Source organism: Gymnoscopelus braueri, assembly GCF_963280865.1.
Source record: "Gymnoscopelus braueri genome assembly, contig: SCAFFOLD_130, whole genome shotgun sequence".
Taxonomy (NCBI): domain Eukaryota; kingdom Metazoa; phylum Chordata; class Actinopteri; order Myctophiformes; family Myctophidae; genus Gymnoscopelus; species Gymnoscopelus braueri.
In genome coordinates, this window is record NW_027660732.1 from 672 (window position 1) to 17,500 (window position 16,829).

At 40.7% G+C, this 16,829-nt stretch overlaps 1 protein-coding gene across 1 annotated transcript in view; it reads left to right on the forward strand.

The window, feature by feature from the left end:
• Nucleotides 1-347: 347 nt before the first annotated feature.
• The window catches only part of LOC308081261 (intermembrane lipid transfer protein VPS13A-like), a 167,121-nt gene continuing 150,639 nt past the window's right edge, over nt 348-16,829 (forward strand). Inside the window, exon 1 of the mRNA XM_080457648.1 lies at nt 348-578. Within this exon, the coding sequence (XP_080313774.1) occupies nt 479-578 (100 nt within the window). The 5' untranslated portion in view covers nt 348-478. The remainder of the gene's footprint in view (nt 579-16,829) is intronic.

The following is a 16,829-nucleotide window of genomic DNA, read 5'->3' on the forward strand; positions in this document are numbered from 1 at the left end:
AGAAAGCTTTGGTCATAAACAAGAGGAAGAACAATGTCAGCTTGTAAAACTTATTAGGTCAATATATTATTCCCACAATGTTACCAAAGCTGTCTCTATCATTGTATTCACAAAGATCGGATAACATTTCCTTTTCTATTGTTGGATTCACATGGATCCGGTTTGCATTGAAAAGGTTATTGTCTCCGCCAGTGTTATGCTCCGGCCTAGGGGAACCGAGACGCAACATAATGGTGTGGAAGACCGCCCTTCCCAGCTCCCAAGAACCTGTTCTGTTAAAAAAAGTGCACGCTTTCTTCACTGATAACTGTGACTAAGCTACCACTTGGGAAAGACTGTCATGATCAAATATCATCTAGGGATATAGACCTATTCAAAATACAAAACTAGAATTTGCAAATGTTGCACTTGAGTGACCCCGCATAGTGAAAATGCTGTGGTGACAAGAGGAGGTGAAACACAACACACGGACGGAAAGATGGTCTTTGAAAGCAAGCTGGTGGATGTCCTCAACAGATTTTTAGGGGACTACATTGTCAACCTTGACTGCTCTCAACTCAAGCTCGGCATATTGGCAGGTATAGCTGAACATAATCAGATCTTTTGCATAGCTTTTTCAGCTTTTCCGATTTTCATGTTAATTTGCTAGTTGCTTGAGTTTTTGATATGCAAATCACAATGGCAGTATTTGATTGTTATTTTTGTTGGAAGGTGTGAGTGGGGCTCTCTCTCTCTCTCTCTCTCTCTCTCTCTCTCTCTCTCACTCACACTCACTCACGCACGCACGCACGCACGCACGCACGCACTCTCTTTGATTCTGGCACACACACCCCAAAAAAACTCTCTTTCCGAGAGAATGGGAATGTTATCTTTTACTGTCGCTTTATGTATATTATGTCTGGATAAACTCCAGTCCAATGCAATTTTAAAGAGATTATTATCAAATATGGCTCTTTTATTGCTACTTTTAACTTTTTAATGGATCCTATGTAGCCTAAGTAAAGCCTGATAAAAGTGTCAAACTCCCACAATCCACCAGAATACTGGAAATTACATCTACTCTGTTCAAAATAAAACACCTACTTGTTAGCCTTGGATCAAGACTATCATATAGGTGTATTTTATCAGTGGCGCCGTTTTTTGTGCGCGACCGTGGGGGCTGAACTTGACCTAGACCAGCCCCGCCCATTCATTGAGTACTTTATTTACAGTTTGCCAGTGGTTTTCAACCTTTTCATGCGAAGGACCCCTAAATTGCTGGCTTACTATACTTAAAGGCTATACTTAGAATAATCAGACAACTTGTCTTTAGGCCTACTTGAATTACTTAATTTATAGCATGAAAATTAAAACCACCTTAAAGGAGGAGTTCACCCAAACAATGACGTATTTTCTATCAATTGCACACCCTATGAAGCCTTGAATCCATGGATTCTTTTTTGTTTTTGTGGCATTCCTAAGCTAATAATTTGATTCCCGTCTCCTACCGGCTAATGTATCCGGTAGGAGACACAAAGTAGATTATTTGTGTATCCTACCGGAAATAGACACGGTCATCAAATTATTGTTTTAGGAATGCCACAAAAACAAAAATAAATCCATGAAATCAAGGCTTCATGGGTGTGTAATTGATAGAAAATAAGTCATTTTTTGGGTGAACTCCTCCTTTAAACAGTTTAATTATTTTAGAAATTTGAGCTGCATTCATGTCATGAAAGGTGCTATTTTCATTTCATTTTGTGGTGGTGCTGTGTGCTGTAATGTAATTATATTTCTTATTGTTTAGTTGCATTGTTAATTTGTTGTTTTTATTTTTGTTTCTATTAATTAATTATTTTCGTATTTTCGTTCGTCATTTTAGTTTTATGTAAAAGCCCTTTACTCTACATAAGTAGGCTATACTTAAAATAATCAGACAACAATCTTAAATCATTTAAAATAATGGCAGTAAAACTGGATCTATCAGCCAAGTTATATATGCCAGTGGTTTTCAACCTCTTTCATGCTTTATTTATAGCATGAAAATTAAAACCACCTTAAACAGTTGAATTATTTTAGATATTTGAGCTGCATTGAAGAATTAGAAGAAACGAGAAACAAGAAGAATCAGTTTTATTGTCACATTAGGTTTACAAGCAAGGTGATGCTATACAGCCACACATCATACACAGAGCAGGTTTACAAGGGCTTGGAATGGCTGGGTTGTTACATTCCTGAGGCTGAGCTATTTTTCTATAGGTGTTAACGGCCGGCACGAGAGCTGCTTCACGCTATAGTCATGGAAATGAAATTGGGCCCCGATTTGAGGGGGCTGATCAGTTGAGCATGGGGGCTGTAGACTATGCGCCTATGTATTTTATTGTCTTGGCTAGCACCCAGTGCGTCCTGCACTTTCACCAGTTGAAGCCCATATTTCTCCTAGCCCCATTGGGAACCTCTCCCTCCGCTATATAGCTCGGAGCTATTATTTCTCCCAACATGTACAAATGCAAAATAAAAGGTGCTTACCCGGTTGAACCAAATGTTAACTCGCCCTTCGGAGTCTTTGTGCAATGTATTAGTCCGTATTTTTCAATAGATATGTGTTTTAATCTCGTCTGTGCCTGAACGCCATTTCCCCCCCTCGTTTACTTCAAGTTTACATTGACTGTAATTCCGGATTTCACCGGATGCGCCCCGTCACTACCGCCCTTTGAGGAATACAGGGAACTTCCGACAGAATCCGACACAGACGGGATTAAAACTCTTCTTTATTGAAAAATACGGACTAATACATTGCACAAAGACTCCGAAGGGTGAGTTAACATTTGGAGCAACCGGGTAAGCACCTTATATATTTTGTATGTACATGTACGGAGAAGTATGGCCTTTACTGGTGAAAGTGCAGGACGCTTTGGGGGGTGATAGCCAAGACTATCGTAGATACGAAAGTAAAAGTCAGACTCGATCAAATACATCTGAGATAGGGATACAGGATAGGGCACTAGGGACATCTGGGCACCTCGATGTAAAATTGGCTATTTTGTCCATAATAATAAAAAATATAATATTTGAAAAATGGTCTTAAAGGGTAAGACCACTTTGGTAGAGGTTTGGGTTGTGTAGTTACCTTGCCATGATGTAACTCCAAAGGTGGACAAGAAATCAAAAATAATTGTTCCATTGATTAGAAATTGATAATTCAAAATATGCTCCTCATTGACTTACATTGTACGGTAAAACTGCTCTCAAAGTCACTCTTTTAGCACATAAATGAACCCAAACATAGCGGATTCAGACAATATAGAGCATCACCAAACCCAGTACTGTTTGTTTTTTTTATAAAAATGTCAACTTCCTGTTGATTTTACTATTTGAAGATCTGGATCCGGATCCGCCGATCCAGTCCGGGTTTTCTACTTATTAAAAATGGCAAAATCAACAAGAAGTTGACATCTTTATTAAAAAAAAAAACAGTACTGGGTTTGGTGATGTTCTATATTGTCTGAATCAACTTTGTTTGCGTTCGTTTTTGTGCTAAAAGAGTGACTTTGAGAGCAGTTTTACCTACAATGTAAGTCAATGAGGAGCATATTTTGAATGATCAATTTCTAATCAATGGAGCAATTATTTTTTATTTCTTGCCCACCTTTGGAGTTACATCATGGCAAGGTAACTACACAACCCAAACCTCTACCAAAGTGGTCTTGCCCTTTAAGTACTGTAAAGCAGGGCCGTGAAGAGAGCACTGAAGGGGCAGGTGCTCAAAGTCCACAAAAGGGCTTTTCCAACACTGTATGTGAGTGACCACAGTGAAAAATGGTGCAGGAACAGAGCAAAAACAGAAGGCTTGTCATCTGTTGAGAAGGAGCACCGAGGCAAAGGAGGGCAGAACTGGACAGAAAAGATGATTTATGTCAGTTGAGAGAAAGTGTTTCAAAGTCTCCAATAATACCAATAATAACCATAAATATAGCTGCAAGCAGCGATAAGCGGGGCAGAAAGAAAAAAGAAAGAAGCAATGATAAGTAATATGCACAATAAGCCATAGAGACATAGAAGAATGAACTTGAGAGAAAGAAGACCATGCAATTAACAAATGAGCATTTTAAACCCTCACTAACCCTAACCTCAGTAAAACAACGCCTAAGCCTATCCTCAAGAAACACTATGTGTAAACCCAAGAATGCCAAATCATGATCACCTCAATACATTGTCGCGGACAGGGATCGAACCAGCGATCTACGGACTCTGAGGTTGCCTCTCTTCTCATTGAGCTAGATATATGGCCTCCCTGGTAGTGTCTGTTGATAATTGTCTCCGCCAGGCCGAAAGGCATGGCGAGAGAGTATGTTTTACCCCCTGTCCGTCCGTCCGTGTGTGTGTGTGTGTGTGTCCGTCCGTCCGTGTGTCCGTCTGTGAACAGCTAATCTCCGGCACCGTTGGCTTGATCGCAGCGAAACTGTGCACACACACTCCCTGGATGCCAATTCAGAACCTCTGCCAAATGTTTCACATGGGCCTTTTATAGCGCCACCAGGAGGCCAATTTGTGCAAAACATATTCTTTGACAGTACTCCAACAGATTTTGTCCAAATCGGTACACAGTATCTCTATAGTCATTAAACGGAACCTGTCTTTCAGATTTTTCATATTCCATCCTGATTGGCTAAAAATGGCTTCCAAAGTTTGCAGGAATACTCCGTTTTGAACAAAATGCCTCAAATTATGAACACAGCATGCAATTTCCGTGAAATTTTGCACGCATATTTCCACTATGCAGAGGAAGAAATGGCACTTGAACATTTTCTCATCAGCCTCATGGTGGCGCTATAACAGGCCAATTCATGTTTGTGCCTATAACTGCACCGATCTGTGTAAAACTTGTATAAGCACTCCCTGGAGGTCAAGGAAAAACCTTTGCCCTGCATTATTCACATCTACCTTTTATAGCGCCACCAGGAGGCTGGCTTACGTAAAACATTTTTTTAAATATTACTCCTTCCGATTTTATCCAAACTTCACGCAAATCGGTACACATGATCTCCATAGTCATGTGATCAAGACGGATGTGTTGGATTTTTCATATTCCATTCTCATTGGGTAAGATTGACATCTAAAGTTTACAGTAGTGGCTTGTTTTGAACAAAATTCCGCAAATCATGAACGCACCTTCCGATTGCGGTCAAACTTTGCACGCACCTTCACACTATGTTGAGGAACAAATGCCACCCTTTTAACATTGGCCTGTTATAGCGCCACCAGCAGGTCTAATTTAGCAAAACATTTTTTTTGCACAAAATGCCTCAAGCCATGAATGCAGTGTCCGATTGCCGTGCAAGGCCTAATAAGAAATGGCACCCTTTTCACATTGGCCTATTATAGCGCCACCAGGAGGCCACAATAACCTACCTGACCTGGCGGAGACCTGTGCTCCGAGGAGCACTTTTTCTAGTTATAAGTATTTCCGTCCATTATGAACCAAGCCTCTGTGTCCTGAACTACTCTAGATCACTGGTTCACAAACCATTTACCAATAAAGGCATTTTTGTGTCTCCTCGGAACGAAAACTAGTGAAAGTAGCCGATCTACAAGCTCACAAAACGTTGCTATCTGAAAAGTTGTGAGATTGTAGATCGGCTATTTTCACAATGAAGTTTGTCACACATTGCAAAAACATACTCTCTCCAAGAAGCATTTCATGTTACCTTTAACAGTTGCACATGCATTAATTGATACAGTCATGTTTTGTGCGATACAATTGAAAAGTAGCCAGCAAGAGGTGAGGCTTGAATCGGCTACCCTGCGATCCAGAGGCTGATGCTGAAGCGAGAGGCCATTGGACGAACAGACCAAAACCAGTGAAAAAAGAATTCACACTAACACTAACACTAAGATCACTCGTTCACAAACCATTTACCAATAGAGAAATTGTATGTCTCCTCGAAACCAGTGAAAACAGCCGATCTACAAGCTCACAAAACGTATCTGAAAAGTTGTGAGATTGTAGATCGGCTATTTTCAGAATGAAGTATGTCATACATTGCAAAAACATACCCTCTCAAATAAGCATTCCATGTTATCTTTACCGTTTGCACATGTATTCATTGATACAGTCATGTTTTTTGCAATTCAACTTAAATGAGTCTGCATCAAGTGAGGCTTGAACCGGCAACCTTGCGGTCGTGAGGCACTAGCTTAAGGGAGAAGCCATTGGACCAACAGACAAAATTGTGAAAAAAGAGATCACACAGATGATACAGTTTCACGCAAATAGCTGAAAAATCCTGGGTTTAAGTATTTTTCAAACTGCTCAAAATTGCGGACAATTTAAGGGCGGAGCTTATTGGTCAACGTGATAGATGTGTTCCTCATGAGTCAAGGCACATGTGTAAGCAGGTTTAATGGCTGTCGGCCAAACGAAGCATGACTTTTGCCTGTTTAAAGTTTGCATTTTCAAAAAATCGCTATAGCGCCCCCCTTTGACCAACTGGAGTAAGATTTGTTTCAGTGATATTTGGAATGACCCTCAACATTACCGCAACGTTTCAAAGAAATGTGAGTCTGCATGTATGTGTTAGGGGCAGATGAATAATTGTCATAAAACTGCAATATTCATTGGCTCATTAAAGCTTCATTTTTTCACCTATGGAAAATCCGCTGCATCAGTTTGTCGGCATAGGTCCAAAGTTCATGTGTAAAAAGTTTTGTGCAGATTACTCAAAAATCCCAAGAGGAGAGGTCAGAGGTCATGGCTGTAGGTCAAACAGGGCATGAGTTGTACCTGTTCAAAGTTGGCATTTTCAATTGAGTGCTATAGCGCCACCTTTTGACAAAAGATTGTGAGAATTATTTCTTGATAGTTTTTCATGACCATCTACCATATGGCCGAGTTTCGTAAAAAGCGTATGCACGGTTAAGCCAGAACTGCGAAAAGTGGCAGAAGAAGAAAAAATTTAGCTGCAAGCAGCGATAACACGGGGCCAGTGAAAGAGAGAGAGAGAGAGAGAGAGACAAGGAAACTGGAGATGGAGAGAGAGAGAGAGACATGGAAACTGGAGAGAGAGAGAGATGAAAACTGAATAGATTGAAGAGAGAGACATGGAAACTGGAGAGAGAGAGACATGGAAACTGAAGAGAGAGAGAGAGAGACAGATCATCATGATCGCCTCAACACATCGTCGGGGACAGGGATCGAACTGGTGATCTCCGGACTCATAGGCTGCCTTTCTTCTCATTGAGGTAGAGATATGATAGTCCTGGTAGTGTCTGTTGATATATATAAGTCTTTCCGTCCCTGATGGACCAGGCCTTTGTTTCGCTATATAACTACTCTAGATCACTGGTTCCCTAACCATCTACCGATAGAGAAATTGTATGTCTCCTCGGAACAGAAACCATTGAAAATAGCCGATCTACAAGCTCACAAAATGTTGCTATCTTAAAGGTTGTGAGATTGTAGATCGGCTATTTTCACTGGTTTCTGTTCCGAGGAGACGCGTAAGTCTAAAGGCGGTTACACACCGGCGAATATGCGAATATACGCAAAATTCGGATTCGTTCCGAATAATTAAAAGACGCTTTTTTCGCTCCGCGAAACTGGTGTGGAAGCTTGCATTGACTTTATAAGGTTTTAAAAATAAACGTATTATTTGCATGAAAAAAATCGCCCCGGTGTGTAAGGACCTCAAGAATGGAGAGAGAGAGAGAGAGAGAGAGAGAGAGAGAGAGAGAGAGAGAGAGAGAGAGAGAGAGAGAGAGAGAGAGAGATGGAAACGGAATAGATTGGAGAGAGAGAGAGAGAAAGACATGGAAACGGAATAGATTGAAGAGACGAGAGAGAGAGAGAGAGAGAGAGACATGGAAACGGAATAGATCGAAGAGAGAGAGAGAGAGAGAGACATGGAAACGGAATAGATTGAAGAGAGAGAGAGAGAGCAAGAGAGCCATGGAAACGGAATAGATTGAAGAGAGAGAGAGAGACATGGAAACGGAATAGATTGAAGAGAGAGAGAGAGACATGGAAACGGAATAGATTGAAGAGAGAGAGACATGGAAAATGGAATAGATTGAAGAGAGAGAGAGATGAAAACAGAATGGATTGATTCGACATCTCATCCTATTGCCCTTAATAGGACTCGAACTCTCAACCTTCGGACTGACAGGCTACCTCTCATTGACCTAGATATATGGCTTCCCTGACAGTATCTGCATGTTGACATCTATAATTATTTCTGTCAATTATGAACCAAGCCTCATTTTTTGTGTCTCCTTGGAACGAAAACTAGTGAAAGTATCCGATCTACAAGCTCACAAAGGGTTGCTATCTGAAAAGTTGTGTGATTGTAGATCGACTATTTTCACAATGAAGTATGTCACACATTGTAAAAACATACTCTCAAATAAGCATTTCATGTTATCTTTAAAAATTGCACATGCATTATTTGATGCAGTCGTGTTTTGTGCGATGCACTTAAAAAGTGGAATGATCCACCGACAGACAGACAGAGAGACAGACAGACAAAAAAGCAAAGTGCAATAATAGCACGATAACACATGGAAACGGAATAGATTGAAATTGAGACAAAGAGAGAGAGTCAAGGCACATGTGTAAGCAGGTTTAATGGCTGTCGGCCAAACGAGGCATGACTTTTGCTTGTTTAAAGTTTGCATTTAAAAAAAAATCTATAGCGCCAATTGGACCAATTGGAGTAAGATTGGTTTGGAATGTGGAAAATTTGGAATGACCCTATCGAGGTTTTATGGCTCTAGGTCAAAAAGGGCATGAGTTGTACCTGTTTAAAGTTTGCACTTTCAATTGAGTGCTATAGCGCCACCTTTTGACGAAAGATTGTGAGATTAATTTCTTGATAGTTTTTCATGACCATCTACCATATGGCCGAGTTTCGTAAAAAGCGTATGCACGGTTAAGCCAGAATTGCCAAAAACGGCAGAAGAAGGAGAAGAAACAGAATAATGCCAATATCAAAACGGAGCCTTGCTCTGCAGAGCCTGGCCCCATAATAAAGCAGGTGTGTGGATGCCACAGCGTGAGGACAGTGTTAGTTGAGGACAAGAGGAGATCAGGTTTGACCAGATGAGTGTTTGTCACGGTAGGTTTAATAGCTGTGGTTTCCATTCATGTGAACAGGTATTCTCTGTTGATGAGAGAGTCTTAAAGCATGCGTGGGTGAGATGTAAGGTGTGCTAAAAGGAACAATGGGAACAGATACTGAACCTGATAACACATTAATGAAGACATGAGACCTTTTAAAGGAATGCAGTGTCAGTGGTTTGATGCCAGGGCTCCTAACTGCCATCAGATTATTATTATTGTCTCCTCCAAGCCGAAGGCGTGACCGAGACTATGTTTTGCACCGTGTGTGTGTGTGTGTGTGTGTGTGTGTGTGTGTGTGTGTGTGTGTCTGTCTGTCTGTCTGTCTGTCTGTCTGTCTGTCTGTCTGTCTGTCTGTCTGTCTGTCTGTCTGTCTGTCTGTCTGTCTGTCTGTCTGTCTGTCTGTCTGTCTGTCTGTCTGTCTGTCTGTCTGTCTGTCTGTCTGTCTGTCTGTCTGTCTGTCTGTCTGTGTGTGTGTGTGTGTGTGTGTGTGTGTGTGTGTGTGTGTCACAAGAAATATGTTTGTTTTATGGTTAAGAAAGATTTTTAGAGACACGTTTACAATTATGAAAATATTCAGGTTAGGGTTAGACATTTAGAGGTTTGGTTTAGTGTTATGACTCATTTACACTTTATTGCAAGTTGGTGTTGTGCACCGAAAAATAGCTGACCTAATACAAGCCCTTGTAGATCAGCTATTTTTAGGCTCTTGGCTTATATGACAGAAATGGAATAAAATAAAATAAAGAAATGAGGCAGGTGTTTGGATAATAATAAATAATACTAAAGCAGGAGTGTGGATAATAATAAATCCTAATAGTAAAGCAGGTGTTTGGATAATAATAAATAATAATACAGAAGGTGTGTGGATAATAATAAATAAATAATAATAAAGCAGGTGTGTGGATAATAATAAATCCTAATAGTAAAGCAGGTGTTTGGATAATAATAAATAATAATAAAGCAGGTGTGTGGATAATAATAAATCATAATAATAAAGCAGGTGTGTGGATAATAATAAATCCTAATAGGAAAGCAGGTGTGTGGATAATAATAAATCCTAATAATAAAGCAGGTGTGTGGATAATAAGAAATCCTAATAATAAAGCAGGTGTGTGGATAATAAGAAATCCTAATAATAAAGCAGGTGTGTGGATAATAATAAATCCAAATTGTAAAGCAGGTGTTTGGATAATAATAAATAATAATAAAGCAGGTGTGTGGATAATAATACATAATAATAAATTATTATTATGTATTATTATCCACACCTGCTTTATTATTATTATTTATTATTATCCACACACCTGCTTTATTATTATTAATAATAAAGTAGGTGTTTGGATAATAATAAATAATAATAATAATAAAGCAGGTGTGTGGATAATAATAAATAATAATAATAATAAAGCAGGTGTGTGGATAATAATAAATCCTAATAGTATAGCAGGTGTTTGGATAATAATAAATAATAATAAAGCAGGTGTGTGGATAATAATAAATAATAATAATAAAGCAGGTGTGTGGATAATAATAAATAATAATAATAAAGCAGGTGTGTGGATAATAATAAATAATAATAATAAAGCAGGTGTGTGGATACTAATAAATAATAATAATAAAGCAGGTGTGTGGATAATAATAAATCATAATAAAGCAGGTGTGTGGATGCCACAGCGTGAGGACAGTGTTAGTTGAGGACAAGAGGAGATCAGGTTTGACCAGATGTGTGTTTGTCACGGTAGGTTTAATAGCTGTGGTTTCCATTCATGTGAACAGGTATTCTGTGTTGATGAGAGAGTCTTAAAGCATGCGTGGGTGAGATGTAAGGTGTGCTAAAAGGAACAATGGGAACAGATACTGAACCTGATTTAAAACCTTAAAGCATTTTAAACGCTCACTAACCATAACCTCAGTAAAACTATGCCTTCCCCTAATCTCAAGAAACATTATGCGTAAACCTAAGAATGCCAAATCATGATCACCCGACAGGGATCGAACCAGTGACTTCCAGACTCATAGGCTGCCTTTCTTCTCATTGAGCTAGACATATGGTGGCCCTGGCAGTGTCTGTTGATATATATAAGTCTTTCCGTCCCTGATGAACCAAGCCTCTGTTTTGCTAACTACTCTAGATCACTGGTTCCCTAACCATCTACCAATAAGCTGAAATCCAAACCCGAAAATCTCGGCCACTCGCTCACTCCCACTCGGTCACTCCGACTCCAAACCGGATGTGCTCAGGGTCCAATTATTCAGTTGCTTCTTGGAGGAGGCGAGTGGAGTCGAGTGGAGGAGCCGAGGAGGCTCTCTACTTCCGCATTTAGCGAGTGTACATCAAGTATAGGCTCGACCACTCTCCACAGCTCCTCCGCGGCAGACTTCCGCATCACGTGTACACGTTTTTTTTTGTTTTTTCCCTTCTCCCGTGACGTATACATGGTCCTCCTCCACATGTGGCCACACAAACAATGCTTGAAACCCGACACCATGCCGAAAACACCGGCTGCCCGTCAGACAGCTGTTATAAGCAGCAGTGCCGTGCGGGACTGCTGCGGGGGGTGGGGGGTCTGGGGGCTGTACGAGCAAAAAGAGGGACGAGTCAGGATTTAATTCATAAATGTAAGTTTGCTCATCCTGGCGCTTCGTTCACTAATTCAGGAATAAATGGCTTTGCACAAAATGTTAACTATAAAGATAACAATGTGGCCATCCACATTGATGAATTGTCTATTCTTATATTCTGTATTATTCTATGCATGTATATTTTCATCCACGCCTCTGCTGCTCTGGTCCAGCTGTTTGAGACGTCATAAGTGATCGCGGAATTTGCCGTCGCTTTGAAATGACGCTAAATGCAGTCCGATCCTTTGAGGCCAGCTGGTCGGCCACTCTGTCCTCTCAAATAATCCTCGGCTCCTCGCAGGGGCGGGGCTTAGGCGCGAGTGGAGGAAGCGAGGAGAGTGAGCGAGTGACCGAACTTTGGGGAATGGATTTCAGCTATAGAGAAATTGTACGTCTCCTCTGAACAGAAACTAGTGAAAGTAGTCGATCTACAAGCTCACAAAACATTGCTATCTGAAAAGTTGTGAGATTGTAGATCGGCTATTTTCACAATGAAGTATGTCATACATTGAAATAACACACTCTCAAATAAGCATTTCATGTTATCTTTATCAATTGCACATGTATTCATTGATAGTCATGATGTTTGCAATGCTCTTTAAAAGAAGTCTGCATGAAGTGAGGCTTGAACCGGCAACCTTGCGATTTTGAAGCAGATGCTGTAGAGAGCCATTGGCCCAATTTACCTGTTCAAAGTTGGCACTTTCAATTGAGTGCTATAGCGCCACCCTTTGACGCATGACTGTGAGATTAATTTCTTGACAGTTTTCCATGACAAACTACCATATGGCCGAGTTTCGTAAAAAGCGACAGCACGGTTTAGCCAGAACTAAGATTAGCCTTGGAGGGGCCAGTGAATACTGGGCCAGTGAATGGAGAGAGAGAGAGAGAGAGAGAGAGAGAGAGAGAGAGAGAGAGAGAGAGAGAGAGAGAGAGAGAGAGAGAGAGAGAGAGAGAGAGACGGAATAGAGAGAGAGAGAGAGAGAGAGAGAGAGAGAGAGAGAGAGAGAGAGAGAGAGAGAGAGAGAGAGAGACGGAATAGAGAGAGAGAGAGAGACGGAATAGAGAGAGAGAGAGAGAGAGAGAGAGAGAGAGAGAGAGAGAGAGAGAGAGAGAGAGAGAGAGAGAGAGAGAGAGAGACGGACGGAATAGAGAGAGAGCGAGAGAGACGGAATAGAGAGAGAGCGAGAGAGAGAGAATAGATTGAAGAGAAAGAGAGAGAGCGAGAGAGAGAGAGAATAGATTGAAGAGAAAGAGAGAGAGCGAGAGAGAGAATAGATTGAAGAGAAAGAGAGAGAGCGAAAAATGGAAACGGAATAGATTGAAGAGAGAGAGAGAGAGAGAGACATGGAAACGGAATAGATTGAAGAGAGAGAGAGAGAGAGACATGGAAACGGAATAGATTGAAGAGGGAGAGAGAGAGACATGGAAACAGAATAGATTGAAGAGAGAGAGAGAGAGAGAGAGAGAGAGAGAGAGAGAGAGAGAGAGAGAGAGACATGGAAACGGAATAGATTGAAGAGAGAGAGAGAGAGAGAGAGAGAGAGAGAGAGAGAGAGAGAGAGAGAGAGAGAGAGAGAGAGAGAGAGAGAGATGGAAACGGAATAGATTGAAGAGAGAGAGACATGGAAACGGAATAGATTGAAGAGAGAGAGACATGAAAACGGAATAGATTGAAGAGAGAGAGAGACAAGGAAACAGAATAGATTGAAGAGAGAGAGACATGGAAACATAATAGATTGAAGAGAGAGAGAGAGATGGAAGCAGAATGAATTGATTGGACATCTCAACCTATTACCATTAACAGGAGTCGAACCCTCAACCTTTGAATTGACAGGCTGCAACACTATAGTGCTATAGTTTTGTCCAGGCTGAGGTTGTCTGTTGAAGATAAAAGTGAACCAGTGAAAGCAGCCGATCTACAAGCTCAGAAACACGTTGCTATCTGAAAAGTTTTGAGATTGTAGATCGGCTATTTTCATAATGAAGTATATCATACATTGCAAAAACATACCCTCTCAAATAAGCATTTCATGTTATCTTTAATAATTGCACATGTATTCATTGATACAGTCTTGTTGTTTGCAATGCACTTTAAATGAAATCTGCACCAAGTGAGGCTTGAACCGACAACCATGATGTTGTGAGGCATTCATTTAAGCGGGAAGCCATTGGACCAACAGACCTAATCTAGTGAAAACAGAGGTCAGACAGATAATACCATTTCACGCAAATAGCTGAAAAATCCTGGGTTTAAGTGTTTTTCAAACTGCTCAAAATTGCTGACAATCTAAGGGCGGAGCTTACTGGTCAAAGCGATAGATGTGTTCCTCATGAGTCAAGGCACAAGTGTAAGCAAGTTTCACGACTTTCGGCCAAACGAGGCATGACTTTTGCCTGTTTAAAGTTTGCATTTAAAAGAAAATGCTATAGCGCCCCCCTTTGGCCAATTGGAGTGAGATTGTTTTCAGTGATACGATACGATACGATACGATACGATAATACTTTATTGTCAGTTCACACTGAAATTTGTCTTACGACCCAGCAGCCATGTATGCAACAATAAACAGTACACACATTTGACATGACATAAGAAAACAAAACAAAATACATACATAAAGACATACAAAGACAAGAGCAATGTCCACCTCTCAGCCTACCCCAAGCCTACAACTCCTGATTAAGCCTCAATGTCGTCTGATGGACAAAGGACCTCTTCAGTTTGACCTTATTGTATGTAGGAACACTGTATCTCCTTCCTGAAGGCAGCAACCTATATTCTCCATACAAAGCATGGCTTGTGTTTGAAGTGATATTCCTTGCCAACCTTATCATACTGTCATTATACGTAGATGTATAGAGCCTCTGAAGTGGTTGTCCAACAATCTTTGAACAAATGTTCAGTTGCTGCAGCAGTTGTGACTTTAAGGCTACAGACAGACATCCATACCAGGTGGTACTACAGTACTGAAGAACACTCATAATAACAGAAGTGAAAAACAAAAGAAGAATCTGTCTACTAGCACCAAAAGATCTCAGGCGGCGAAGGAAATAGACTCTTTGCTTTGTCTTCTTACCCACTGATTCAATCTGGTCTTTCCATGACAGAAGGTGGTCAATTACTACTCCTAGGTATGTATACGAACATACCTGGTTGATCTGTTCACTATGAATAGTAATGGGGGATCTGTGTATCTCTAGTGGGGCACCAAAAACAATCTCCTCTGTCTTTTTTGTGTTAATGATAAGAGCGTTGTTATCACTCAACTCCACCACCTTATTTACTCTGTGTTGGTGCAGTCCAGGATCACTGGAACTATCCAAAAGAGAAATCAAAACTGTATCATCAGAGTACTTTAGAATGTATTGGTCTGGTTTGTCAGTGCGACATTCAGACAGACATTCCTCAGTACGACAGCTGTCAGTATAAAGGGTGAAAAGTACAGCTGAGCTTACACAACCCTGGGGAGCACCAACATTAGTAGTTAATGCTGCGGAGAGGGTTCTGTTCACTTTCACCCTCTGTACTCTGTTAGTAAGGAAGGAAGCATACCAGTGAATTAAGTATGGATTCAGTTCCAACTGTACCATCTTTGACACCAGAATATCAGACTGTATTGTATTGAAAGCTGAAGAGAAGTCTAAGAACAGCACCCTTGCATGATTCTTATTAGACTTATCTAGGTGTTTTGTAATGAAGTGGACCAGTGTGACAACCGCATCCTCTGTACCGCAACCTTTCTTATAAGCAAACTGACAGGGGTCGAATTTGTCTTTAGTTATACTTACAAGATGTTGCAACAGTATTCTTTCCAGTGATTTCATGATCACTGAAGTGAGAGCTATGGGTCTATAATCCTTATGTTCTTTTGGACATTGGATTTTGGGTAGTGGTTTTATGTGTGAGGTTTTCCAACACAGAGGAATTATGTGTGTGTCTACAGAGGTTTGACATATTGGTTGCCACACAGGAGCCAACTCAGATGCGAAGTTTTTGAGGAGGAAAGCACTGCACTCGTCCGGCCCATTAGCTTTCCTTGTGTTAGTACACCAAAACACTTTTCTGACATCCTCTTCAGTGATGATAATTCTGTCTGAGGGGGCAGGTGTTACAGCCTTAAGTATTTCAGTGCACTTAGAGGAATCACCTAATGATTCGAATCTGGCAAAGAAAGTATTTAGGTCATTAGAAAAGCCAAGTTCATTATCTGTCACAATAGGTTTTGTTGGGGATGACATTCCCGTCATGGATTTCATAGTATCCCATGCCTTTTTGTGATTTTTGGCTTTGAACGCATCCTCTAGATGCTGTCTATGCAATTTTGCCTGCCTCATTTTCGTTTTTAGCTTTTTTTCTGTCAATTTGAGTGCACCGAAATCTTTGTTTATGAAGGCTGTTTTCCTTTCATTTATAACATTCTTTATGTCCTTGGTCACATAAGATTTATTGTTCGGATAGATTTTAATTTCTTTTGTAGGAACAACCAGCTGTACACAAAAATTAATGTAATCATTTGTAACTGTGGTTACTTCGTCCAATGAACCATCTCTAAAGGTGTCCCAATCTGTACAGTCCAGGCATGCTCTCAGTTGTTCCTTGCTTTCATTTGTCCATGTCCTAACTACTTTCTTCTCCACCTTTCCTCGCTTCAGTTTTGACTTATAAACTGGAGTCATGCACACAACGTTGTGATCAGAGGTCAATATAGGCGGCCCAACCGTGGCAACATATGCATTTGGGATGTTCACATAACACTTGTCCAGAATGTTATTTTTCCTCGTCGCATCCTTAACATACTGTTCAAATCCCGGCAACACGGTGTCCAGATAGCACTGATTTAAGTCTCCCAGCACGATTGCTGGTGCCTCTGGATACTGCAGTTGCAGTCCGTGCACACAGTCAGCAGTGGTTTTTGCTGCTTGTGCAGCTCTTCCTGGCCCTTTAGGAGGCACATAAACTAGAAAAAGTAAAATGCACCCAAATTCGCGGGGAAGATAGAAAGGTCTTAAAGTCATGCCTAGGATCTCCACGTTGGGATCGTCGCATATCCTAAGTTTGACGGAGAAGGATCGACACCAGAGATCATTTATGTACACACATACACCGCCG